We start from the raw sequence: 24,302 nt of genomic DNA on the forward strand, positions 1-24,302 counted from the left end.
GGTTGGTAAACAAGAATCGATTTTTTAGCAAGGTACGGAATGTCTTGTCAAATATTCAATATGATTTCCTCTTCTCCTGTTGTGATTTCATTTATCAAAGAAATTCCTGTTTCTATTGAAATCTCCCAACTACATAGAGAGTTCGCTTCATTGGATTAATTCTCTTTGGTTAGATACGAAGCCATTTGGTTGATTCCGCAAAGTCCTTCGGCTTTTGGTCCTTATGAATTCTTTACTGTAATGTAGTTTGTTCCCTGTGATGAACCATTCCCAACGGCTGTCACGCCGTGATCCATGTCGGTTCCACAACGACCAGTGAATATTCCCTGTGAAGTTCCCAATGATTTCACAGTTAGGTCAAAGTGAAACCATCCGTTTTGAATTGTTTATCAAGGGAAGTATGATGCTTTACGTTCTTACCACTTCATAGAATTGGAAATCTCGACCAGAAGCCTCAATGGCTACGATGATAGGTTGATGACTCGATCAATACTTTTAGGAGAGACTGTTCATCGTTTGCTGGCACGTCTTTGTAACCGCTAATGGTTACTACCTCAAATCGTTCCTAGGGATTATAGTAACACTGTTTTTAGTAAATATTTGGAATGCAAGCTTCATTTATGTGTGTTTAGAAGATTAAGTATTTACCTTCTCTGATACTTCTTCCTTCCTCCATTATATATGGATAGTCTCCCTCCCTTATGAAGTCCAGAATTAGACATTATGTATTCGAAGGCGTAATCCATCGAACCGCCATAGCATCCATTGTTGAAGCTTCGGTCATGGTCGACCAAGCAGTTTGGTTTATACTCTCCACTGCTGCTACGGTCGAAAATGCCCGGAAACTCCCTGCATTCCAATCATACTTTTATCATGTGGGGAAATTATGAACTCTTACCATAACTAGGTAGAATAAATAGATAGGAAAAGAAAGCGGCCACAGGAGCCTTGGTTCTTGACTGGAGTAACAGCTTCTCTACTTCTCCAACCAACCGACTCGATCAAGTCCTCCACATCTCTGCAACTAAACCCATGAGTTGACCTCTTCCTCGGAAACTCGACGTTCAGTCCCAAATATTTACTCTTGTACTCTTCATGGCTCAGGTCTGCAAATTTCATTCAACACCAACCAATAGCTAGAACCGTTCTTGTTTGTCTCTTCAATGTGCTTCAAATTGTCAACGAATGTCCCAAATCTATGGAGCTTCTCTTCAATGCTCTGATACGTTTTACTGTGCTTCGACATCCATTACTCAAACAGCTCGATGGGTTTATCCATGGATGCTAAGTGCTCGGGATAATAGCCTACAGTCGAGAAATCATGAGCGATAGCGTGTTAGTAATGAATAAAGTTGCAGAGAGGATCAGGGCTGTTATAGGAGGAAAGGAAAGAGCTTGGTGAATGAGTAGAAAGGGGTGAAGATTCTCCTTATATAATAGCCATTTCAAATAATATTTTTGTCAATACTAAATAGCTATTTTCACTTTGTTTTATTTAAAATCGGCTCAAAATAATTTAAATAATTTTTAATAAAAAAATCCATAATATATTTGTGAATGTTTGATTAATCCACCACACCTAAATGGTGTGAAAGTTATCTTATTTATAATCAAATGAATTACAAGGATATGGAAATAGTAATAAATGGAAATAACAATAAATGGAAAGATACCTATGATAATAAAGCAAATATTAGATATTTGCCTTATAATAAAATATCAAATATAATATATATGGTAAACTATAATTTATTACTATATATCCTTAACACCCCACCGCAAGCTAAGCGTCGGATTAAACGAACGTGAAGCTTGAATCTAAAAATTCAAAGAGGTTGAGAAACACTTTTCATGAAGATGCTAACAACCCGGTTCTTGGCCATCAAAAATTTGCAGAGGGATCGCCGCTCAGCGGCGATGATGCCTTGGCTTCGGCGAGAATATGTCTAACCCATGAAGAAGGATTGTCGCTTAGCGACGATGCTGCCTTGGCTCTGGTGAGAATATTTATAACCCCAACATGAAGAAGGATTGTCGCTTAGCGACGATGCTGCCTTGGCTCTGGTGAGAATATTTATAACCCCAAAAAGTAGAAGGGGAAACCTAGAGCGACGATGCTGCCTTGGCTCTGGTGAGAATATTTATAACCCCAAAAAGTAGAAGGGGAAACCTAGAGCAAGGGACAAAGACAATGTTGAAGCCGGAAGAGTCGCCACATTGGGCGAAGGAGCCAATTTTGGCGAGAAGGGCAGTCGGAAGAGTCGCCTCATCGGGCGAAGAAGCCAATTTTGGCAGGAATGGCGGCGGCAACTTGGTTGGCGAATAGGCCAGTGCGGCATCCAGATTCCGAAGGTAAATCTCTGCAAAAGGTTGATAGGTTTAGGTTAGGGTTTATGTAAAGGATGAAAGTTGATTGGGAAGAAAATGAGAGAGACTATATTGGCCAAGGGGAAAACCGATTGGGTTGGAAAAGGTGAGGTTGTATGTACAGAGTATGACGAAAGGTGATTTGGAGGTCAATAGGGTGGAGCCGAAGAGTAATCAATCGGCTCCGACTACGGCAGCCATGAAGACTGCCCCTGCGGCGTCAAAACCAGCAGGGGTGGTGGAGAAGAAGATTAGAGGATTCAAAAGCCATTGAAAAGAAAGGATCGGGGTTGTTAAACCGAGAGGGCTCTGATACCATGTGAATGTTTGATTAATCCACCACACCTAAATGGTGTGAAAGTTATCTTATTTATAATCAAATAAATTACAAGGATATGGAAATAGTAATAAATGGAAATAACAATAAATGGAAAGATACCTATGATAATAAGGCAAATAATAAAATATCAAATATAATATATATGGTAAACTATAATTTATTACTAAATATCCTTAACACCCCACCGCAAGCTAAGCGTCGGATTTAAACGAACGTGAAGCTTGAATCTGAAAAATTCAAAGAGGTTGAGAAACACTTTTCTTGAAGAAGTTAACAACCCGGTTCTTGGCCATCAAAAATTGCAGAGGGATCGCCGCTCAGCGGCAATGCTGCCTTGGCTTCGGTGAGAATATGTCTAACCCATGAAGAGGGATTGTCGCTTAGCGACGATGCTGCCTTGGCTCTGGTGAGAATATTTCTAACCCCAAGAAGTAGAAGGGGAAACCTAGAGCAAGGGACAAAGACAATGTTGAAGCCGGAAGAGTCGCCACATTGGGCGAAGGAGCCAATTTTGGCCAGAAGGGCAGTCGGAAGAGTCGCCTCATCGGGCGAAGAAGCCAATTTTGGCAGGAAGGGCGGCGGCAACTTGGTTGGCGAATAGGCCAGTGCGGCACCCAGATTCCGAAGGTAAATCTCTGCAAAAGGTTGATAGGTTTAGGTTAGGGTTTATGTGAAGGATGAAGGTTGATTGGGAAGAAAATGAGAGAGACTATATTGGCCAAGGGGAAAACCGATTGGGTTGGAAAAGGTGAGGTTGTATGTACAGAGTATGACGAAAGGTGATTTGGAGGTCAATAGGGTGGAGCCGAAGAGTAATCAATCGGCTCCGCCTGCGGCAGCCATGAAGACTGCCCCTGCGGCGTCAAAACCAGCAGGGGTGGTGGAGAAGAAGATTAGAGGATTCAAAAGCCATTGAAAAGAAAGGATCGGGGTTGTTAAACCGAGAGGGCTCTGATACCATGTGAATGTTTGATTAATCCACCACACCTAAATGGTGTGAAAGTTATCTTATTTATAATCAAATGAATTACAAGGATATGGAAATAGTAATAAATGGAAATAACAATAAATGGAAAGATACCTATGATAATAAAGCAAATATTAGATATTTGCCTTATAATAAAATATCAAATATAATATATATGGTAAACTATAATTTATTACTATATATCCTTAACAATATTATTATTATTATTATTGTTAATTAAGTGGAGAAAATAGGAGAAGATGAAAATATGAAAAATTACTATTCTCTATTTGGTTTTCACATTTTTTAATTAATATTAATTTTTTTTATTTAAAAAAGTGTTATACACCTATAAAACTAATGCATTACAACAAAAATTTATTTGAAAGTTTAAATTAATTTATCTATAAATGTAATTATAAATTAAGAGTTTTAATTGATATTTTTCGAGAAAAATCATAAATAACAATTGTGTAATCATCAAATAAATTTCTCAAATTATAAATTTTTGTTTAACAAATATTTGACATAGTAACAAAAATTAAATTAGTTTATCAAATTAAATTAATTTATTGAAAGTAAATTTTATATCTAATAAAACATTAAACATATCAAAAAAATTTAAAAAATAATAATTGATATATTAAATATAAATATAAAATTTATGTTTAATGAAACTAAAATTTACGAATAAGCAGTAGTTTATTAGAGAATATATATATATATATATATTTATATATATATATTTATATATATATAAAAGATAGTTTTTTAAAATTTAGGAGCACTAATTCTTCGGTTTTAATAAGACTTGAACTTTTTTTTGGGTTCGGTTCTCTAATTTGTCAACCGAACCGGTCTTAACCCGAGTTAAATACTTTAGACCTTTCCTTTTTTTCTTTTCGGATTTTAATTTCGCTAGATTATTACGTCACCTTCTTCCTATTCTTCTGTAAATAAAACCCTTTTGGACTGAAACATTGGCCAAGCACCATGGAGTTTTATCAGACGGATTCTCAAGCACTTTTGTCACAGCTTCGTCGTCAAGAGGAGCTTTTGAAATCGAAAAGAAGGTCTGGATTTATTACGTAATCGGCTTACGATTCTGTTTGCTTGCGCTCTGTTCTTACGATGTGTGGAGGAATCAGAAAAATATATAAGGAAGTTTTTTAATTATTGATATGAGAATTTTGACAACATATTTCTCTGTTTGAATTCAGTTTAGTTGCTAAATGTTTGCATATAAATGCAGTGCTCGGACGGCATTTGTTTATTTTAGTCGTTTGGATGTTGATGCTGCAGTTTCCGATTTGCTGTAAACGGATTCAATAAGTTTGGAGTGTGGCATTGATAAATATCATTGATGGTTATGGCATGTGATTTTGGATGAACGGCTAACAAACGGATTGGATTTGAATGATATCTGATTCTCTTTTTTGAATTTATAGTTGGAGATGGTGTTTTAGAATTTTTGTATTTCATTGTGAACTCATGAGGGAGTTTGTAAGTAGGATTTTCTGGAAGAACTGAATCTGTTGAATGTATGCAGATGGCTGCTGGGGCTTCCTACTTCTGTATCTGGACCGAAGTATTCTGATCATTCAGACATTTTAAATAAACGGTAACTGAAGATGTATTTGACTAATCATATATGAAATTAGTACATTGGTTTCCTTACTCTAATGAATGATTCGTGGCTTTCTTGTTAGAAACTTGCCTGAATCGTTGCTGAGAGAAGATGATGTAAGTTAGATTTTCCACTTTTTCCTTCCCTCGATTACTTTACTTCGAACAAATTTGAATGCAGTAGTAAACAATTCTTCCTCTTTTTTTCCTCAAATAACTTTGGATCCTTCTCTACTACGCTAGATTTAAGTCCCAACTTTACAATTTGATTTATATAATTATCCATTTTTTTGAAAATGCAAACCTTATTGTCTGTGCTTTGTCATTTTCAATCTCCTTTTCAGGTTTTCTTTGGGACTGTCAAAACAAGAGTTGAAGAAGCATTTGGAGTGTTAAATATTGAAACAAGGCATCTTGGTATTCGAGCTGATCAAATATTAGATACTTGCAAAGTTAGAAAATTCATCTTGTCATGTCTCGATGATCTGAGCACCAGGGGACTTTACGCTCTTGCTAAAATACTTTCAGAAGACTCGGTCAAATTGGAAAAAACTCGCTGGAAGCTAAAAAGGGTCATCAGAGAATTTATTCCAAAAGTTCTAGGAAGGAAAAGTCAAGATTGCTATCAATTGGAAACTTTTAAACGATTGTCTCAACTTCTCAATGACACAACAAATTTTCGAAGAATACGCTCAGCAACTTCGACATCCAGTACGACATCATTCCATGATGCTGCATCACAGGTACTTTATGGATTAGGAGACATGCCCACCCAAGTTCTCTTAGCTATGCGTCGAAAACTTGAAGGAGTTCGATTTTTGCCTCAGATAAAATATCGCAAGCCTGGGTGGGGTCGTGATCGTCTTATTAATCTTCTTACAAAAATTAGTAAGAAGATGCTTTCATCGCTTGGTGAAGGAGGTGAATTGCAAGAATCACTTGCAAAGGCCATGGCAGTGGCTGATTTATCACTCAAACTAGTACCAGGTCGTCATAATTTGTCCGTAATTGAGTTTTATCCCTTCTCACCCCAAATAAAAACCTTGCACAATGAAATAGTAAAAGCCATATGGTTTGTTAGAAAGAATTGCAACATTGAGAAGCTCAAACGGTTAAAGTTTTTGTTGGATCCTGATGCTGAAGTGTCTCATAGGTGTCTAAGAGCTGGTATTAAGAGGATGTTAACAGACTATCTTTTTGAATGTAGTGATATGGACACTGTGCCAAAGTCTCTTTTGAAAGCTTTAGCTATGATAAAAACAGATTCTCGAAGTGCTCCACATTCAGTTCTCTCACAGGATGAAATTGGAGAGGAGGTTGAATATGTATTTAGTCTGAGTGCTCAGATGAAACAAGTAGTTTGGGACTTACTACCTAACTGTGACTTTGAACATGACTTTGCTGATGCATATATGGAAGAGTTAGAAGAGAGTGACGATGATTATGGTGATAACGACGATAATATTTTTGATGGCTTGCCTCAAGAAGACCATGGACCCCACTCTGTTTTTGTTGAAGGTATGGGGGAATCAATGCCAGCCAATCTGGATTATGCATCAGTGGGGAATATCTTGTCCCCTAGTCAGGCGTCCTTGAAAAATGCAGATGTGGAGCCTTTCGAATGTTCTAAACCTACCCCTTTTACTAGGGAGGGTTCTTTAGATTCTTCTTTTAATTACCACCCTTCATTCATGGAATCCAAAGTTCAGCCAGAGACATATAACCTGTCTTCTAACCAACAAGTAGGGAACAGAGACACGCCAAATACTTTGTTGGATAATCGCACTAGGAGTTATACCTCAAAATCAACCTGTTTAACTTCTTTGAACATGTCGTGTCCAATACCTCAGATGGAGCCTAGTAAACCAAGCACGTTTAAGAATCAGTACCTTGTGGTTCAAGAAGCTTGTGATGAAACTAGCATGATTACTTATAATTTCATTGGCCGCTTGCTAGAAGAGTATGCAAAGAGTGAAGGCATAGAGTTAGATTGGTGCGCTAATTTATATCTAAGTTGCAACTCTTCAGTTGAAGAAGACCTTCCTGGTATGTGTTCTTAAATTATAGATGCCTTTGTTTGGAGGCTGATTTGAGGCCTTTACTACTGTATTTATTGTATATTACATGAAAAGAACCTGTGAAGGCCTAGTTGACAATAGGGTTGAGGCACGTATTAGGTTGACAAATCAAAGAAAAGCATAACTAGTTAGTAATAAGTTGATTTTTTTCCCTGATAGAAAATTATTTTAGTTATACACTAAGTTTGTTAATTTCATTTTGTATTGTCAGAAGTTGAACAGACTCGTATTAAGGCGAAGGGAGGCGCTTCAGTAATTATTCAAGTTTGTGAGGAGTTAATACCTTCTCTTTCTAAGAGGTATGACGATTTAATGATTTCTTTTTTCGTGTTCTGTAAAAAAAAACTCGTACGTTGTTATTCCACTTTATGTATATGCTTTATTTTCATTTCGGCCATTAAATTTTTGCATGAATATAGAATAGGATCTGAAACATATTTGTGTGTGATCATGTTGGCAGTGGAACAAAGAGACTTGAACAGTTGCTGATGACTGAAACAAAGGGATTTTGTTTGTCTGAGTTAGAAGTTGGTCTTTGGGCAGTCTGATGGCGGAGCAACCAGAATTGAATCACCCGAATTCATCCCGGGGCGAAATGAAGCAGTTGATATTGTGTTTGAGGAAGTTCGTATGAAGCGTTTTCGTAAACTTATGTAAGTAAATTTAATAGCATTTTCCTTCAGTAGAAGATGCATTATTGTCAGTTTGATTACATGTTCATGTTTAGAAATGATTTTGAAATGGTTAAAATCACTTAAGATGACTCCTAAATATAATCTTAATCTTTTAATATTATATTTGACGACATAAAAATTGCGTTTAAAGGTGTAAAACCAAACATTAAATTGATTTCGAAGGGTAGTTTTAACTATTTCAAATCCCTTCCAAACATGCCTCGAATATACTCTAACTAGTTTTCTAATTCATTAACGGGCACGATATTGATATGTTCATATCACATCTTCATCATGAGATTGAAAAAACTTGTGCCATTGAAACATTTAGTATTTACAAATAGGTCACACTCTGGCACAGCAAGAGGCAAACTAGAATGGCCGGAGAAGAAAAGGACAGCCTCATAGTCTGGGGAGCTGAACTACTTCTAGTAGAGTTATTTCTTCTCTACTTCCCTCTCTCTCTATCTCTCTGAACTTACTCGCTCGAGTTACAGGGTTTCATTACCGGGACGGTAAGGTTACGATATAACTTGAAAGTAATTAGTCTGAGGACATTTTTAGTGTCCTTAAGCTGTGACTTGATGAACACTCTTCTTTATGCAGAGCTTTCAATGGCCTTGGCCTTTGACGGGTCTCGTTTAAAATAGTACCGATTCTAATCGGTTCGATATTCAATCTCCGATGTCGGAAACCGAGTCGAATGCAACAGGAAAGGTGGTTGCAGTGGCCAAATTCTTCTGTTGTGTTGATGGTGAAAGGTAGATAAAAATGAGGTACAAAACAGCTGAAGTACAAGATGCGGAGGAAGGGGGAACTTTTGAGTTGTTTATTATTATTCTTTTTTTTTTTTTTCCTATTTAGATAATATCCACTTTTAATTATTTGTATTAATTTTTTATTATTCTTTTTTTTTTCCCTATTTGGATAATATCCACTTTTAATTATTTTTATTAATTTTTATTATTTAATTAAATCAGTTTTAACCTAACTTTTAATTTCATCTTATTGTACTTCACTTTTACAATCTTAACCCTAAACTAAAAAATGTTGCTAATAAGTTTTTGCTCAAAACATTGTTAATTTTTTTTTTACGCCTGATTTTTTAATTTAAATTTATTGATTTTGTTTAAAATGCTGATGTGTAAATGAGTTATGGAGTTTATAGAGATTTTTAAATTTTTTTTTAATTAAAATTATTGGGTGATTTAGCTAAAATTAAATAGAGAATAAAATTTTCAAAAATTATTTTACTTGAGATTAATTTAATAAAATTGAAAGAAAATTGAAATGTTAAACTATTATTTTTTTTTTCTCAAGATATAAGGGCAATTTTGGTAGTTTTGCAAAATACAAGGAAATAGGCCCAATAAGGGCCCAATTCCCAAGTGTCGTACATTCAAACGGGTCGGAACTTTCGAGGGTTAAATTGGTAACAGCGCCTGAATTCAGCTACGAGAACGCTCATCTGACTCCATCTGTTCGGCAATGGTACTACTCAATCAGTTTTCCGATTCTCCATTTTCATGGATTTTTGGGGTCTAATTCTTATACCATAGCTGGTCGGAATTGTTGACCGAATGCTATCTCTTCAATAGTTGCAATCACGAGTTCTAGGTGCGTATTTTGTGCTATAATTGCTCTGCTATCATTTTCTGGATTTCGTTGTTTGTATACTTGCTTCGATTGTTCTGTGAATAATTTTTTGGTTATTATTTTTGGATTTTTCATGTACGTTTATTTTAAGTGTTTTTGGAGAATACGTCTTTTTACATCTAGGATTAGCTGATTTGATGAGGATGCCATTCGTTGATTGATGTTTTATGTGGATTTCTGTGATTCGTGTTCGGTACTGATGTTAGTGTATTAAGCGATCATAATAAGTGTAGAAGGCTTACTACTATTTTCTTTTAATTCTGGAATCTGAAAATTCTACTAATATGATTGTTAGCAGCAGTGGGGGAGTGAATTGAATGTCCATTTCTTTCTGAAAAATGCGAGAAAAGAGACTAGGAAGGGAAGTTAACTTGAAGGAAATACTAAAGCTAAATGGCGAATATCATATTGGGAGATAACTTTGGGGCGGTGGGGTGGGCGTTGTGGCGGGGTGCCGTCGTAGGAAGGAAAATTTTCAGCTGTTTTGAATTGGTTGGAAAATTTACTTGGGAGAAATTTGGGTTGTCTGGATTGGTTTTATGCTTCTTGTTGGTCATAGGTGTATTCATGGCTAATGTTCTCTGCTTTGATTCATGGATAATGTTCTTGATCATTGGACTGGACATGGACATGTCGATGGCTTGGTGCTCTTGTAAAAATTCTTCTTTTTCTATATCAATTTAATAATAGAATATAATAATTTTTTTTTGAAGTTGTATTACCTGCTGATAGTTCCGAAATTGTATTGTTTTCACAGGCAGTTGTTTAAATCTTGTTTTACTGTTGCTGTTGTGAAAAAATGGTGGGAGATACTTGTGTGCAGGTTGCAACATTTTCTGTGGCGTTACCCTCATCCTTGGTTACCCTTCCACATAGATCTTCAAATAGGTTGTCTTATCATCTCCCATTTGGTCTAAAATCCAAAGTAAAGAAGATAAAGGCTACATCTGCTGGTGCTGGACATAGTCAGCCACCCTCATCTTCAGAAAGAAGGAATCCGCTTGCCCTTTTTCTTGATGTTCCTCGTACTTTATGGAGGAGAACATTGCATCCATTGAGTAATTTCGGGTTCGGTCGAAGGAGCATATGGGAAGGTGGGGTTGGGTTGTTCCTAGTGTCAGGTGCTATACTTCTTACACTCAGTTTGGCTTGGTTGAGAGGCTTTCAATTGCGGTCTAAATTTAGAAAATACTTGGCTGTCTTTGAGTTTGCTCAGGCTTGTGGTATTTCAACTGGAACTCCTGTAAGAATTAGAGGAGTTACTGTTGGCAATGTCATTCGTGTTAACCCTTCCTTGAGATGTATTGAGACTGTTGTTGAGGTATGCTTTTAATTCATACCCTTTCTCTGATTGACTGTAACGTCGTATTTTATTTTACTAAGAATGTGTTTGAGATCGCTTTTGAAAAAGAAAAGCTTTTAAACGAAAGCACTTTTTCTATTAATACTTTGGGAAGAAGCATTAACAATTGTTTCTCCTAGAAGCACTTTGATTGCTTTTAGAGTTTTAGAAGTCACTTTGATTATCTAATCAAAACTATCAAGTCTTGATAGATATTTTAATGAACTAAAAGGTAGTCTATATAGGCTTGTTAACAAAGAGGGTTACCGTTTTTTTGTGACCAAACTAAGATTTACCTGCCGTTTTTCAGGTTGAAGATGATAAAATCATTATACCCCTTAATTCATTGGTTGAAGTAAACCAGTCTGGTCTTCTTATGGAGACGATGATTGACATTACTCCCAGGGATCCTATTCCAGTGCCTTCAGTGGGACCACTCGACTCCAAATGTATTAAAGAAGGCTTAATATTATGTGATAAGCATAAAATGAAGGGATATCAAGGGGTAAGTTTGGATGCATTAGTTGGAATATTCACTCGGCTTGGACGCGAAGCGGAGGAAATAGGGCTTACCAATACGTTTTCTTTAGCCCAACGAGTTGCTTTGGTTGTTGAAGAAGCAAGGCCTTTGCTTTTAAAGGTGTGACTCCTTACAATTTCATGCTTTAATCTTTATTTTCTATCTTGGTTTCTGGACAAATAGTTATTTAAGTTATGTATGTTCATATTTTTTAAATGTTGTAAAAATGTATTTTGTTGGCAACTCGATGGGATGCTTACAGATTTCTTGAAGAGGATGGAAGGATTCTCAAAAAAATAATCAGTAAGGACTAGGAAGTATTTGTATATCGGTAATTCCATGGAATCTAATTACATGTTAGGCTTGGCTTTGACATTGACCCTTATTTATTTATTTATTTTTTAGAAGAGACAATTTCATGAAATTTACAAAAGGAATGTAAAATCCATGATTTTTATGAAAGACCTTCCCAATTTACAATGGAGGTATAGTCATAGGGAGTAAAAATATTAGACAGTTTATGTGCGATCCCACATCGGTTGGAGAGCGGAACGAAGTACTCCTTATAAGGGTGTGGAAATCTCTCCCTAGTAGATGCGTTTTAAAACTGTGAGGTTGACGGTAATACGTAAGGGGCCAAAATGGATAATATTTGCTAGCGGTAGGCTTGGGCTGTTGCAAGTGATATCAAAGCCAGACACTGGACGGCGTGCCAGCGAGGGTGCTGGGCCTTCAAGGGGGGGTGGATTGTGAAATCCCACATCGGTTGGAGACGGAAACGAAGCATTACTTATAAAGGTGTGGAAACCTATCCCTAGTAGATGCTTTTTAAAACCGTGAGGCTGACGGCGATTCTAACAGACCAAAGCAGACAATATCTACTAGTAGTGGCCTCAAGCTGTTACAGTTTACATTGCCCATTATAGTAGGTAGGATCTTGATTGTAGCTCAAAAAAAATTCCTAAAACAGTAAATATTATCAAAACATGTTTAGTTCTGACATAAATAAGGAGTTGCATCGGCTAGAAAATGGGTGTTTGCTTGTATTCTGTTATTGGCCTCTGAAAAGAACGAAGAATTTACAGCTTTAAGTTCCTCGAAAGCTTTAATTTTTTGTATTAAAAATGTATTAGGTTCGTGTTTTACGGTCTATCTTGGTGAGTTCGATATATAGTCCCACCGATCTAACTATCTTCTCATGCACACTGTTTTGATTTGATGTAGTGATGTCTCAGATTCAAGCCATGGCTGAAGATGTTCAACCTTTGCTTGCTGAGGTTCGTGACAGTGGTCTTATAAAGGAGGTTGAAAACTTAACTAGCAGTCTTTCACATGCCACAGAAGATTTAAGGTGAACTATTCCTGAATTCTGATATTAGAATTTTAATGTTGATGAACTCTGATTTCTTAATGGACTATAATCTCTTCGGTTCTTTCACAATTTTCAACAGAGATTAGTCTAAAAAGATAATAATATTGTCAATTATTATGAATTCCTTCTACACGATGGATGCTTATCGAGACTTTCTTACAGAAGCGTGCATGCGTCAATTATGACCCCGGAAAACACAGAACTGCTTCAGAAGTCCATTTATACGCTAATTCATACTTTGAAGAACATAGAGGTGAGATCTTAATTGCTGAAACTCCTCTTGATTTATCCGAATATCAGTGTTTTTTAAAGCTCTAGGTGCACTAAAGCACAATAAACGGGACTTCATTAAGGGAGCTGCGCTTCAAAGAAGCGAGGCACCGCGCACGCTCCAGTCGACTTTTTAAAACACTGCTCTTGATAACTACATCTTTCTAATTCCCTCTTTGGTTTATCCTTCCTATCTCGTTTCAGAGTTTGAGCTCCGAACTTCTTGGGTTCACGGGTGATGAGGCGACAAAACGGAATTTAAAACTGCTGATCAAGTCTCTGAGCAGGCTACTATGATAATACACATGTGATGACAATGGTATTTGTATGAACTCGGTATTAGGCGACAATTTATTTTCAATCCTTTCGTATTTCGGGCACAAAGCTTACACGTCTAGACATGTTTTCGTAACTGTTATGGTTTTTGCTTCCATAGGGAGGAGGGAGATCCATAGTTCATGCTAGCATAATAGAGATATTTGTGAATGTTGTTAGGTCGTAGCCCTGTTTAAACAGAGGGAATTTACATTCGTATTTCACAAATTGGTGCTTTATTTCTGTTATAAAGACATTTTTCTTTCTGGCTACAGCCTTGGCTGGAAAAAGCTATGGATGATTGTCATTTACTTTCCTATCATTGGGAAGCGCTTACAGGTACTGATTTTTTTAAAATTACGTCGTGGTCGTGTTCATGTTGGAGTGAGGGATTGAACCTTCGACCTTGGAGAGGTAATTGAACCTTCGACCTTGGAGAGGTAATTTATCCCTTTATTCGACTGTATCGACCCAAGAGTTTTACATTTGAATAGTCTAGTTTTGGGTTAGTTGGATGGATTGACCTAATTTTTCGTCAAAATGAAACTTTTTTTAGGAAATTTTTATGGCCCTCTTCCCCTCCTCTTTCGTTATGCACCAACGAATCACTCCTTCAATGACACACGGTCTACAATAGTGACCTATGTCGTGGCTAAGTCGATTTACAATAAGTATGTTAAGTCGATATACAAATGGTCCAAGTTTAGAACAATGGTTGAGCAATTTAAAATATACTCAAGATTACGGTTATTTTATACTAGATAATTGATTAATTTTGATTTATATTATACTCATGGAGGGTATAGTTGCAAATTAGGTAACTAAATGAAAAAACTAACAAGTGTGCATATCTTGTACACACAAAAAATGGCTTATGTCATTACTTGATATATACGTCAAAGACATAATACCATAAGACGTGTTATTTAATACACTAAAAGTTCTTATTATAAGACTGACATGTAAATGGATAAAGTTAAGATACGTTATTCTTTAGTCATGATCGTATTGAACACAAAATTAAAAGTTTAAAGATTTATTGAATAAAAAAAAATATATATATATATATATAAATTTTAAGATAATTTCATTTAATCCTTAGATTATAATATAAAATATTATATTTTTGTGATTTGAGTTTAATCTCCACTTTGGACCATAATGCGAACACTTCGAAATAAAATTAAAATATAATATTATAAAATTTAGGGACTATATTATAAAATTAAAATACCTTTAGTTTTTTTTTTTTTTTTCTTAAATGAACTTTTTCGGCCAGATTGGTCCAAAACGACAGCTGATTGGGCCGGGCCAGTGGAACGTCCTCCGACTGACACGTAGACGAGTTCAGCATGTGGTTGACGGATAGCCCAAAGCGACGTCGTTTTATAGCGAACAGTTCACATGCCAAACTGAACTCAATTTCGCATTTTCATCTCCATTTATTTATTTTTTTTCGCGATTTTTCTTCCACGAATATTCTTCTCAGACTGCCTTCTCCGGTTCTCTCTTCTCCTTCCAGAATTCTCCGATTTCTCTTCTGCTCCGGCGAGGCTGGGGCTGAGGAAACCGGAGAGTTTCATAGATTTCATCTAATCACAAGCAAGTATTGAAGGTTTCTTTGTTAGGATTTCAATGGCGTTCGCTTCTTCTAGTAGTGTTATCTGTCAGAACAGAGCCTTGTCGTCCTCCGTCGTTTCTTCTCCGGGACTTTTACACCATCGCTGCTTCTCACGGCTTCAATCGCAGCGTATTCTTCATTGCAATCGTCGTTTGTCTACGAACATCGGGATAAACGCCGCTCCGTCTCTTTCTTCGGCGCCCTCTTCCGTCGTCGCTAAAACTGCTCTATCCGATGCTCATGTTCAAAGTCAGAGTTCCAGTTCTGCTCCTGGTAGTGGTAAGTGTTGTTGGAATAATTTTCTTTTACTGTTTTATTTCGTGTTCATCATTAGTTCTTATTGGAATGACTTGCAACGTCAGTTTGACTGATTTTCAGTGCTTGGTTTCTAATTATCTGAATCCATCCGTGTTTTGTGGTATTTTTTTTTCATTCTTTTAAATCTTTGACACAAAATTTGGCTTGAGTGTTGGATATTTGGAAAACAGACGATTTATTTTGTGTATCCATTCGTTTTAAGGGTGGTCTGATTTTGCCAAAAACGTCTCTGGCGAGTGGGATGGATATGGTGCGGATTTTTCTTCTGGAGGAACGCCAATTGAACTTCCAGAATTCGTTGTCCCCGATGCTTATAGAGAATGGGAGGTTAAGGTTTTCGACTGGCAGACTCAGTGCCCCACTCTTGCGGAACCTGAGAAGCCCTCTTTCATGTACAAGACAATAAAGCTACTTCCTACAGTGGGATGTGAAGCCGATGCTGCAACCCGTTACAGCATTGATGAGAGAAATGCTGGAAATGGAATTGGTTCAAATGATGAAGTGACTGCCTTTGCGTATCAACGTAGTGGATGTTATGTAGTTGTTTGGCCGGTTAAGGTTGGGGGTTCTTATAAGTTAATGGAGTTGGAGCATTGCCTGGTTAGTCCTCAAGATCGTGAATCCCGTGTGAGGGTTGTTCAGGTTGTCCGAGTCGAAGGCACACGGCTAGTGTTGCAGAGTATCAAAGTTTTCTGCGAGCAGTGGTATGGACCATTCAGAAACGGAGAACAGCTTGGTGGATGTGCCATCCGAGACTCATCATTTGCTTCTACAGCTGCCTTGAAAGCTTCTGAGGTTGTTGGTTCATGGCAGGGTCCTGTCTCTGTTGCCCGTTTTGATGGTTCTCAGATTGTAAGTTATATAATCTTCCTTTGCTTTTGATCATCTTTTATAGCACGGTGAAGTGATCCTAAAATCTCAGCTTTTAGTTCGATGCTACCATTTTTTAGTTTTGCATTGCCTAATGCTTTGGTGTTGATCCATAACTTTCGTTTTTCTTCTCCTTAAAATTCTTAGAAGTCAAATTTTAATCTTTCGCTTATAAGTATGAAATCAAAAGATTGCCTGGCATCATCGACCAAATCATTGATACTATGAATTTTCAGAAAATATCAACAAATTTTGTGACTTTTATGCATTGGTGATTTCTCTTGAATGATTGATTACAATTTACAACATTTTTCTAATGATATTTGCCCACACCCCAATATTTTTTAAATTATGATGGCAAGTTTTGTGTTAAGCTGAGGTCTCGAACCTTACTTTTTTGACCGATGGAAAAATGTGTACCGAAGTGTTTGTCTGGTCAATTATCAGTGGGAACTAGCTTATAGTTTGTACAGCATCTATCCATTCACCAAAATTTTGATAGCATATTTGGAGTAATCCTTGAGCAAATTGTTGTTTACTTTTCTAACAGTTTCCCCATTCCATTTCTTTTTCGAGACATTTAGTCTATATGGTGACACTGTAACCATGCTAAAGTGAATTTAATAGGCACAATATAACTCCGTTTCCTGTTTGAATATGTATTGGAAAATTGACTGCAGAATGTTATACAAGAACTTTTGGCTGACAATGTGCAAAAGTCGGTGAGAACTGAATCAGAACTCAAGGTACTTCCCAAGCAACTATGGTGTTCCCTTAAAGAAAGTGAAGACAGTGGGGATACTTGCTGTGAAGTAGGATGGCTTTTTGATCACGGACATGCAATTACATCAAGATGCATCTTCTCAAGCTCAGCAAAATTGAAGGCAAGTTTTTGCATTTAAATACGCTGAACAGTTTACTCTCAAATGTTGAAATGATCTTCTAAAAAAAATAATTTCATGCTTGTGTAACGGCTCAATTCCACTACTAGCAGATATTGTCCTCTTTAGGCTTTTCCTTTCGACTTTTCCCTCAAGGTTTTTAAAATGCATCTGCTAGGAAGAGGTTTCCACACCCTTATAAAGGGTGTTTCCTTCTCCCCAATCGATGTGGGATCTCACAGCTTGTCTGTACATGTTTATATCCGCTACCCACCAACCAAAATTAGCATATCCAATTTTTAACTTATACTGCAACTTAAACCGAAGAAAAGAACACATTACCTCTGGCTTTCATGCATAGTTGTGGACTGGTAACTGTCTAAGTTTTTTCTCTACCCGCTATGCTTTTGTGCTTCGTACCGAATGACCTTCTAAGCTAGTTGGTCTGTCTGAATCATGTTTGTCTAGTGGTATATGAGAGACAGTTTAAGACGGTTTACATTCACATGTCGAAATGCTTATATGAGAGAACTGAAGTTTGTTGGCCATACAAGTTTAATTTCTAGGCTTTGCATTTCTTCTCATATCCCAAATACTTGTGTTTGGTTAGAGATTTGTGTTTGTTTTCTTGGGTCTTTTTCTCTTTTTCTTGGTGGGTAGTGGTTGAAGACAAAACAATCTTAGTAATAAGGAAAATTCTTTGAAATTTAAACTAATATATTTAGGCATAGATTTTTCAATCAAGACGAACTTGTCTTGTCTGTTCTTCGGCTCGTCGACATGTGCTTAATCAAGTTTGACACTGCCTACTTTTCCACATGCAGGAAATATCGATTGCAAATGAGACCCTTGCTTAATATGGTAACCAATGGATGACGGTTCAATCGAGCTAGAGAGAAGGCACCAATTCCTTCATTAGCCATCACGTAGGCGTTCGGAGTACATCAAGGTGACTTTGGATAAATTATAGCACTGAAATAAGTATGCTATGTATTTGCCATTCTACAGAATGAAGCATAAATATATAAAAACTCACTCGTAGTGTGCAATCGTTTTCAGATCTAGTAACAATCTTATTGTTTCTAAAGAAGCTCTATATATGACCAACTTCTCCACATGATTTTGGTAGTGCTAGCACGATTTATGTACGTTAAACCTTTCATACTTCTATATATATATATATATATATACATTCATTTGAGTGTCAAGAAAACTCTAGTTTATTAAATCGTAGACGAGATTCTTTTGAGATTATCTCATTGAACAACCAACCTTATAATGTTCGAGTGATGAGAAAATTCTATTAAATCTTAGGTGGGTGATCATTAGGCCTATGCACAACCTCCCATCTATAAGAAGAAAAGTTCCCTCTTGTGTTAGCTCGCTCGAAGCCGATTATCTTTAGTTTGTACAGCATATAAACAAATATGTGCATACATTACTACTTCCTTTAGGTGTAAGGAATCACAAGTAGGAAAAATTCTCACAAGCTGCAATAAGATAAAACTATTCATTTGGTCGAACAATGGAATTAGCAATGGAGAAAAGTTACAATATTGGAACGAAATCCGAACCAGAGGTAGAAGATTGTATCTATACAAACATTTAATAGTCCCCAATTGAAAATGTTATGCAAAAGAACCTAGCAACTCAAACAGCTCTTGCAATTTCACACACTCAGATGTTCATATACCACATCAACCTTTGGCTATACAGCGATAAGAAGGAAACGTTAGTGAAATGCTCGAGAAGAGTTCTCACCACAGAAATCCTTGGCAACGATCCTAGAAGCTAGGAGGAAAAGAAGCTCAATCGTGTCGGGAAAGAGTCGATTCCCCAGCTTTACATCCGCTGTACAACCTGCAGAATGCCAAGGCATCATATGTATCGATAATCTCGGACAACAAAACCTATGCAGTCTTTAAAGATTTTTTGCATCAGCCTAGATTGTTTGAGCTCAGACTTGAGTCATAGCAAGTAGCCATCATTCTAAACCACTTAATTATCTACTCATCAAACCTGATCCTAAGTTTTTTATTCTCCAAACCTCTCGAGAAGGGATCAAACCGAGAAGTACATGTCGATAGGCGCTCAGTACCTGTACATCAACCACATGATTCAGAAACTAAAGAGCACCAGGTCCGTCTCTCATGCTCAAATTCAAACTGTTTCTCATAGTTCGTCTTCCAATTCCTGCATTGCCTTTCTGCATCATGGCAACAAACTCGCTATAATCAATCCTTCCATCCTGCATTACACAACAAAAATTCATCACTTTGTTTTCCCATTTAATCAATAGATATTCTGCAAGGGAAACTCAACTAAGATGCTTTATGTTTTATCAATAATCCAATGTTACTCACATACGCTAGACTAACCCTCAGTTTTCTCGAGTTCATTAGAACCCGTCTCCATTTTTCTTTTCACACCATGCCCCAAAATAGTTCCTCAACAGCATGAAAAATTCAGAGTAATGTTATATTCCTATTCGAATTTATCCTAGTGTCCCAATCTAAGACCATGAGCATATAATCATGATATAGACCCAGTGGATAATCAGCATACGGTCATGACTGAAACTCTGCCCCAGTTAGATTCTATTTATAATAGATAAGTACCAAGAGATTGATTCTCGAATAAGTTTATGAGAATTACATTATCTTGATCAACTTCTCTGATTATATCCTCAAGGTACGCGTCAGTCATATTATGTTCTGCACAAGCTTGCTGCAGTTCATCTACTGTGATGTAACCACTTCCATCTTTGTCAAAGTATCTAAACGCTGCAACAAGGTGTTCTTCACGCTCTAGTTTGTTGAGATGAATGGTTGCAGCAATAAACTCCCCATAATCTATAGTCCCACTATTGTCAATATCAGCCTGAAAGAAATTTAAGTACATTTTCATGGGGTTCAACAACTAGTAAGCATAAAAACCATACAGATTCTTATGAAAATTCAACAGCCACATCAAACAAGATATTTCCCACTGTTCTAGTAGCTATCAAAAACAAAATAATTAGCCTCGACACCACCAACTATACTATGCCCGGTGACCCTTAGTCTTCCGCTACTGCAGCTATATCTTATCCACATGTACATTTGAAATTTCTCCACAGTAAGATGCACTTAATGCCTTGATTGACTAAGAATTACTATACCGCTACTGTAGCACATCTAAACCCGATAAAATGGAGGGGAAAAAATTAACAATGTCTATGTAATCAGTGATGATGAAAATCATAAATATGCTCGTGCAAAAGAAATGTAAATTTCCCACAAGGCATGCAAAAGTTACCGCTTCCATGAGGTCACGTATTTCGGTATCTTTCAAGGTTGAACCATATCTTCTCAAACCAGCTTTAAGTTCATCAAACGTAATTGCACCACTGTTATCAGTGTCCATAGCTGTAAACATTTCTCTTAGGCCAGCAATCTCCTCTTCGGAAAGGCTTTCAGCAATCACCTAATGGTACAAACAGCGCAGATTAAACATCAATGTTGTTTAAGACAAGAATGTGGGTAAGGCCAAGCATGCATTAAGCCTTTCCAATTACAAGATATTTGATCCATGGAAACTTGAAAATAACATTTAAATAGGTGTCCAACTTCAGTTCTCCCACCTATGCAAAACGTATGTTGTACACTTACTCGTAATGCCATCTTCTTTAACTTGTTCATTGCAGAGAATTGTTTGAGTCGAGAAAGTACAGCTGGATCGAGAGCCCTATCAGGAGCAACTCCATTTTCGCAAATCCAAGGGTGGCCTGTACAGATTATTAAGGTATAATAATTCATTCAGATTCAGTATAATATGAATAATGAATGCAATTACCCCATTTGTAACAACAAAACCATAATTTTCGAGGTATGAAGAAATGCGTGTAACAGCTATGATGTAAGAAAGAATGACATTATGTCTTGGTCTGTCAGAAAATTCAAGAGATGTTAAAAGGATTCTTTATTTGTTCATTTTTTCTTAATAAAAAAAGAAACTGATATGGGTTATGAACCTTAGATTGAATTATACTTAGACCAAAATACACATTTCAGAAAGGAGCATCTGAAGTTATCTAGAACAGTGTGAAAACGCTTATTAAAGACCTAAAAAGAAACTTTTTTTTTTTCTTTCTCTAATTCCATATACTACATTCATAAAAACTTAGACATGTAGAGAAGTAAACATACATAATACTTCATGTGCAGTCAACCGATCTGATGGTCGAGAACATAGCATCTTCCTTATTAGATCCTTTGCACTGTCAGATATTAGGGGCCAAGGGTCAGAGTCGAAGTCGATATGTCCCTTAAGCACAGCATCAAATATTCCTTGTTGAGTTTCTGAGTATGGAGAAGAGGGAGAAAAGAACTATTTAGCAACCATATATAATAACTTGTTCATTTGTTACCTCTTTTTATAACCATGGTGCTGGACCCCACCCCACTAGTGCCTAAAGAGATATCTAGAGCCTTGATAATACTACCTACCAGAGATATCAAGGGTCTCCTTAATAGTCAACTTGTCCGAATGATCGATACCAAGGATCTGGGAGCCATTACCACCCAACACCCCAATTCCTCAACCAATAGGCAACAACCCATTCAGGTTCTTAGTAGTGTTTTAATTTGAAAACTACAATTACCTGCCCAAAACGGTGGCACGCCACTTAGCAATATATACAGTATAACTCCTGCAGTCCACACGTCCGCTGCTGGCCCATAATGCTTGAGCAGTACCTCTGGAGCAACATAGTATGGGCTTCCAACAACATCAGTGAAGATTTGACCTGAAATGGTTTTGTGCACATCAGCAATGAGAAACCATTTGATGCAGTGATTACAGCAATGTACATGGAAGAAAAAGAAGCCCAAGTAAAGTAACCTAATCAAATAAACACAATTAAGGAGAATATATTGCTGAATTGTATCGAATACGACTCATCAATAAAACACAAAAGGAAAAGAGTAACTACTGCTCTTTCTTTTCACCTGGTTTGAAGAAAACAGAGAGGCCAAAATCAATAGCTTTAAGAGAGAAGTCATCATCCTTATTAACCAACAAGAAATTTTCTGGCTTCAAATCTCTATGCATAACTCCAAGCGAATGGCAAGTCTCAACAACACCAACAATAATCCTGGTCAATTCAGCAGCTTTTCTCTCACTGTAATGCCCCCTTTGGATGATCCTATCGAACAACTCACCGCCACTACAAAGCTCCATAACAATATGAACATACAAAGAATCTTCATAAGCACCCTTGATGGTAACAATATTCTTATGACCTGCCAAATGGTGCATGATCTGAATCTCCCGCCGAACGTCCTCCACATCCTCCTTCGCAATCAACTTCCTCTTGGAGATAGACTTACAAGCATACTCGATGCCAGTCATAATCTCAGTGCATAAATAAGTAGTTCCAAACTGTCCTTGTCCTAACTTGCGACCGAGTGTATACAGATCTCGAATATTGGCAGTCTTATGACCCAAAACATAATAGGCTTGATTCTCGGCGCTTTTCCTCATTGTGTAGTCTTTCTTGCAATCGTTGTCCTTTGATTTGGTTTTGTTCTCTTCAGCAAAGGCTTGGGAAATTAGATTGTTAGTGTTGATGCTGGAAGGGGAATGGTCAGAGGAACCGTTGATATTGCGCTTAAAATTTGGGGTTGAGCTCTCCTCGGGCTGGCTGTATCCCTGAAATATATTCCCTTTGAAAGATCCACGGCAGGTATTGCCCATGAAACACAGAATCGCGCTTCTACTCAGACCCTCACGGTCTGTCTCCCCCAAACTCACCAATTATGCCTCATCAATCGCGGAACCCTAAGGACGAACAAGTCAAACAAACAAAAAAACCAAAATCAATCCATAATCGAAGAAATTAGAGACTCTCAATTCTTCAGATTAACCAAATCACTACAAAATCGAAGGAAGAAGAACTAGATCGGGGCTATAAACTCATCATCATCAATCTCAAAACATCGAGAGAAAATCAAAGATCATAAACTGAGATGGAAACAAAACCAATGGGAACAAAAAGATTATATTCACAAGAAAGAAAAAGAGAAGAAGTACCGTGTTGCTGTTCCGGCAAAGAAGGAAACAAAAATGGATTCCATGAACAGCGAAAGCAACTAAATTGTTGGAGCTGGAAAACTAAAAAAGGATAAAAACGGGTAATATAAGAAGATGAAGATGAAGAAAGAGTGTTATATAATAATAAAATAGTAAAAGAAATCGGGGGACCAAGTCCGATTTGTTATTTGTGAGGAACATCGGAATTCAGTGCTGTCCAGCTACTCTTCCTCTCTTATTTATTTATTTATTTCTTTCTTTTTTTCTTTTCATAATTTTATTTGTTATTGCGTAATTCTTTTAAAATAAATAAATTTAAAATTTTAATTATTCTTCCAAGGTAAATTAAAATTTACATTCACCATATATAATACTTATTATACACATCTATAAATACATAAGCTGTATAGGTCACAGTGTTATCAAGAACTTAAAAAGACTCATTTGCTTGAAGTAATTGTATGTTAGGTGACCTCCTATAAAATTTATTTAGAAACATGTGAGTGAGGATAAAACGTTCGAAAATGAGCCATATTGGTTCGTGGGAATAACCTTTGCTCTTATTAAAACCAGCTCAAGACATGGTCATGTTGCTTAGTGAGGATAAAACGTACTAAAATGACTCGTAATCTTCACTCTTGAAGCCAGTTCAAGATGTGGTAAAAGCTAATAAATTTTTAAATATGTAGTTACAAATTTTTAAAAAAGAATATGTAGTTACAAATTTAGAAATTAAATAAATTTTGTTTTTTCCAACTCATTAGTTATAAATTAAAAGAAGAAAAAAATAGAGAGAGAGAGAGAGAACAGATCCTGTTTGACTTGGGCTCACGTGTATGAGGCTGAAGAATGAAAATGGATCCAACTTTTACAACTTTATATTATTATTATTATTGCTTTGTGCTTGAATATTCAACTCCACATTATTATCCTACAAAAAAAAAACAAAATAATAATTAAACCATTGATTTGCTCATACAGAAACAATGAACCTTAAATCATTTAAAGATGGG

The 24,302-nt window shown here is 36.6% G+C and overlaps 4 protein-coding genes and 1 pseudogene across 10 annotated transcripts; 3 read left to right on the plus strand and 2 right to left on the minus strand.

Moving 5' to 3' along the window:
* Positions 1 to 155: 155 nt before the first annotated feature.
* LOC111468069 lies at positions 156 to 4,669 on the minus strand (annotated as a pseudogene).
* Positions 4,643 to 8,923, plus strand: LOC111468137. 4 transcript variants are annotated; one of them, XM_023113244.1, is made up of 8 exons: positions 4,643 to 4,747; positions 5,224 to 5,295; positions 5,384 to 5,417; positions 5,645 to 7,346; positions 7,590 to 7,677; positions 7,839 to 8,031; positions 8,397 to 8,567; positions 8,659 to 8,923. In XM_023113244.1, the coding sequence occupies exons 1-6, from the start codon at positions 4,668 to 4,670 to the stop codon at positions 7,924 to 7,926; spliced, it is 2,064 nt and encodes a 687-aa protein (XP_022969012.1). In that variant the 5' UTR covers positions 4,643 to 4,667; the 3' UTR covers positions 7,927 to 8,031; positions 8,397 to 8,567; positions 8,659 to 8,923. The 4 variants fall into 4 exon arrangements, with proteins under 4 accessions (XP_022969012.1, XP_022969011.1, XP_022969013.1 ...); XM_023113243.1 differs by having other exon boundaries at positions 8,414 to 8,567; XM_023113245.1 differs by having other exon boundaries at positions 7,593 to 7,677; positions 8,414 to 8,567.
* Positions 8,924 to 9,488: 565 nt separating this feature from the next.
* Positions 9,489 to 14,109, plus strand: LOC111468218 (protein TRIGALACTOSYLDIACYLGLYCEROL 2, chloroplastic-like). 4 transcript variants are annotated; one of them, XM_023113362.1, is made up of 7 exons: positions 9,489 to 9,669; positions 10,466 to 11,029; positions 11,361 to 11,690; positions 12,806 to 12,921; positions 13,105 to 13,195; positions 13,417 to 13,531; positions 13,803 to 14,109. In XM_023113362.1, exons 2-6 carry the CDS (start codon positions 10,508 to 10,510, stop codon positions 13,507 to 13,509), a joined length of 1,152 nt encoding a protein of 383 aa, XP_022969130.1. In that variant the 5' UTR covers positions 9,489 to 9,669; positions 10,466 to 10,507; the 3' UTR covers positions 13,510 to 13,531; positions 13,803 to 14,109. The 4 variants fall into 4 exon arrangements, with proteins under 4 accessions (XP_022969130.1, XP_022969129.1, XP_022969131.1 ...); XM_023113361.1 differs by lacking the exon at positions 13,803 to 14,109 and having other exon boundaries at positions 13,417 to 13,799; XM_023113363.1 differs by lacking the exons at positions 13,105 to 13,195; positions 13,417 to 13,531; positions 13,803 to 14,109 and adding an exon at positions 11,833 to 11,873 and having other exon boundaries at positions 12,795 to 12,899.
* A 696-nt stretch (positions 14,110 to 14,805) lies between these two features.
* LOC111468217 lies at positions 14,806 to 18,335 on the plus strand. The gene is made up of 4 exons (XM_023113359.1): positions 14,806 to 15,427; positions 15,669 to 16,318; positions 17,017 to 17,220; positions 18,042 to 18,335. Exons 1-4 carry the CDS (start codon positions 15,163 to 15,165, stop codon positions 18,072 to 18,074), a joined length of 1,152 nt encoding a protein of 383 aa, XP_022969127.1. The 5' UTR covers positions 14,806 to 15,162; the 3' UTR covers positions 18,075 to 18,335.
* Positions 18,336 to 18,708: 373 nt separating this feature from the next.
* LOC111468164 (calcium-dependent protein kinase 26) lies at positions 18,709 to 23,354 on the minus strand. Its single transcript, XM_023113282.1, has 9 exons — positions 23,290 to 23,354; positions 22,206 to 23,037; positions 21,860 to 22,003; positions 21,405 to 21,557; positions 20,868 to 20,983; positions 20,515 to 20,682; positions 19,873 to 20,097; positions 19,316 to 19,465; positions 18,709 to 19,077 (listed from the first exon to the last, which is right to left on the minus strand). Exons 2-8 carry the CDS (start codon positions 22,951 to 22,953, stop codon positions 19,343 to 19,345), a joined length of 1,677 nt encoding a protein of 558 aa, XP_022969050.1. The 5' UTR covers positions 22,954 to 23,037; positions 23,290 to 23,354; the 3' UTR covers positions 18,709 to 19,077; positions 19,316 to 19,342.
* Between the last annotated feature and the right edge of the window lie 948 nt (positions 23,355 to 24,302).

This window comes from Cucurbita maxima, unplaced genomic scaffold, assembly GCF_002738345.1.
Source record: "Cucurbita maxima cultivar Rimu unplaced genomic scaffold, Cmax_1.0 Cma_Scf00036, whole genome shotgun sequence".
Taxonomy (NCBI): Eukaryota; Viridiplantae; Streptophyta; class Magnoliopsida; order Cucurbitales; family Cucurbitaceae; genus Cucurbita; species Cucurbita maxima.

Coding starts and splice junctions, on each gene's coding strand:
- LOC111468164 (XM_023113282.1), bottom strand. CDS start 22,953: ATGGGCAATACCTGCCGTGGATCTTTCAAAGGGAATATATTTCAGGGA. Junction 20,683..20,867: donor TAAAGAAGATGGCATTACGA/GTAAGTGTACAA, acceptor TTGTACCATTAG/GTGATTGCTGAAAGCCTTTC. Junction 20,098..20,514: donor TACGTGACCTCATGGAAGCG/GTAACTTTTGCA, acceptor AATTTCTTTCAG/GCTGATATTGACAATAGTGG.
- LOC111468137 (XM_023113244.1), top strand. CDS start 4,668: ATGGAGTTTTATCAGACGGATTCTCAAGCACTTTTGTCACAGCTTCGT. Junction 5,296..5,383: donor TCAGACATTTTAAATAAACG/GTAACTGAAGAT, acceptor CTTTCTTGTTAG/AAACTTGCCTGAATCGTTGC. Junction 5,418..5,644: donor CGTTGCTGAGAGAAGATGAT/GTAAGTTAGATT, acceptor TCTCCTTTTCAG/GTTTTCTTTGGGACTGTCAA.
- LOC111468218 (XM_023113362.1), top strand. CDS start 10,508: ATGGTGGGAGATACTTGTGTGCAGGTTGCAACATTTTCTGTGGCGTTA. Junction 11,030..11,360: donor GTATTGAGACTGTTGTTGAG/GTATGCTTTTAA, acceptor GCCGTTTTTCAG/GTTGAAGATGATAAAATCAT. Junction 12,922..13,104: donor CATGCCACAGAAGATTTAAG/GTGAACTATTCC, acceptor ACTTTCTTACAG/AAGCGTGCATGCGTCAATTA.
- LOC111468217 (XM_023113359.1), top strand. CDS start 15,163: ATGGCGTTCGCTTCTTCTAGTAGTGTTATCTGTCAGAACAGAGCCTTG. Junction 16,319..17,016: donor GTTTTGATGGTTCTCAGATT/GTAAGTTATATA, acceptor AATTGACTGCAG/AATGTTATACAAGAACTTTT. Junction 17,221..18,041: donor CAAGCTCAGCAAAATTGAAG/GCAAGTTTTTGC, acceptor TTCCACATGCAG/GAAATATCGATTGCAAATGA.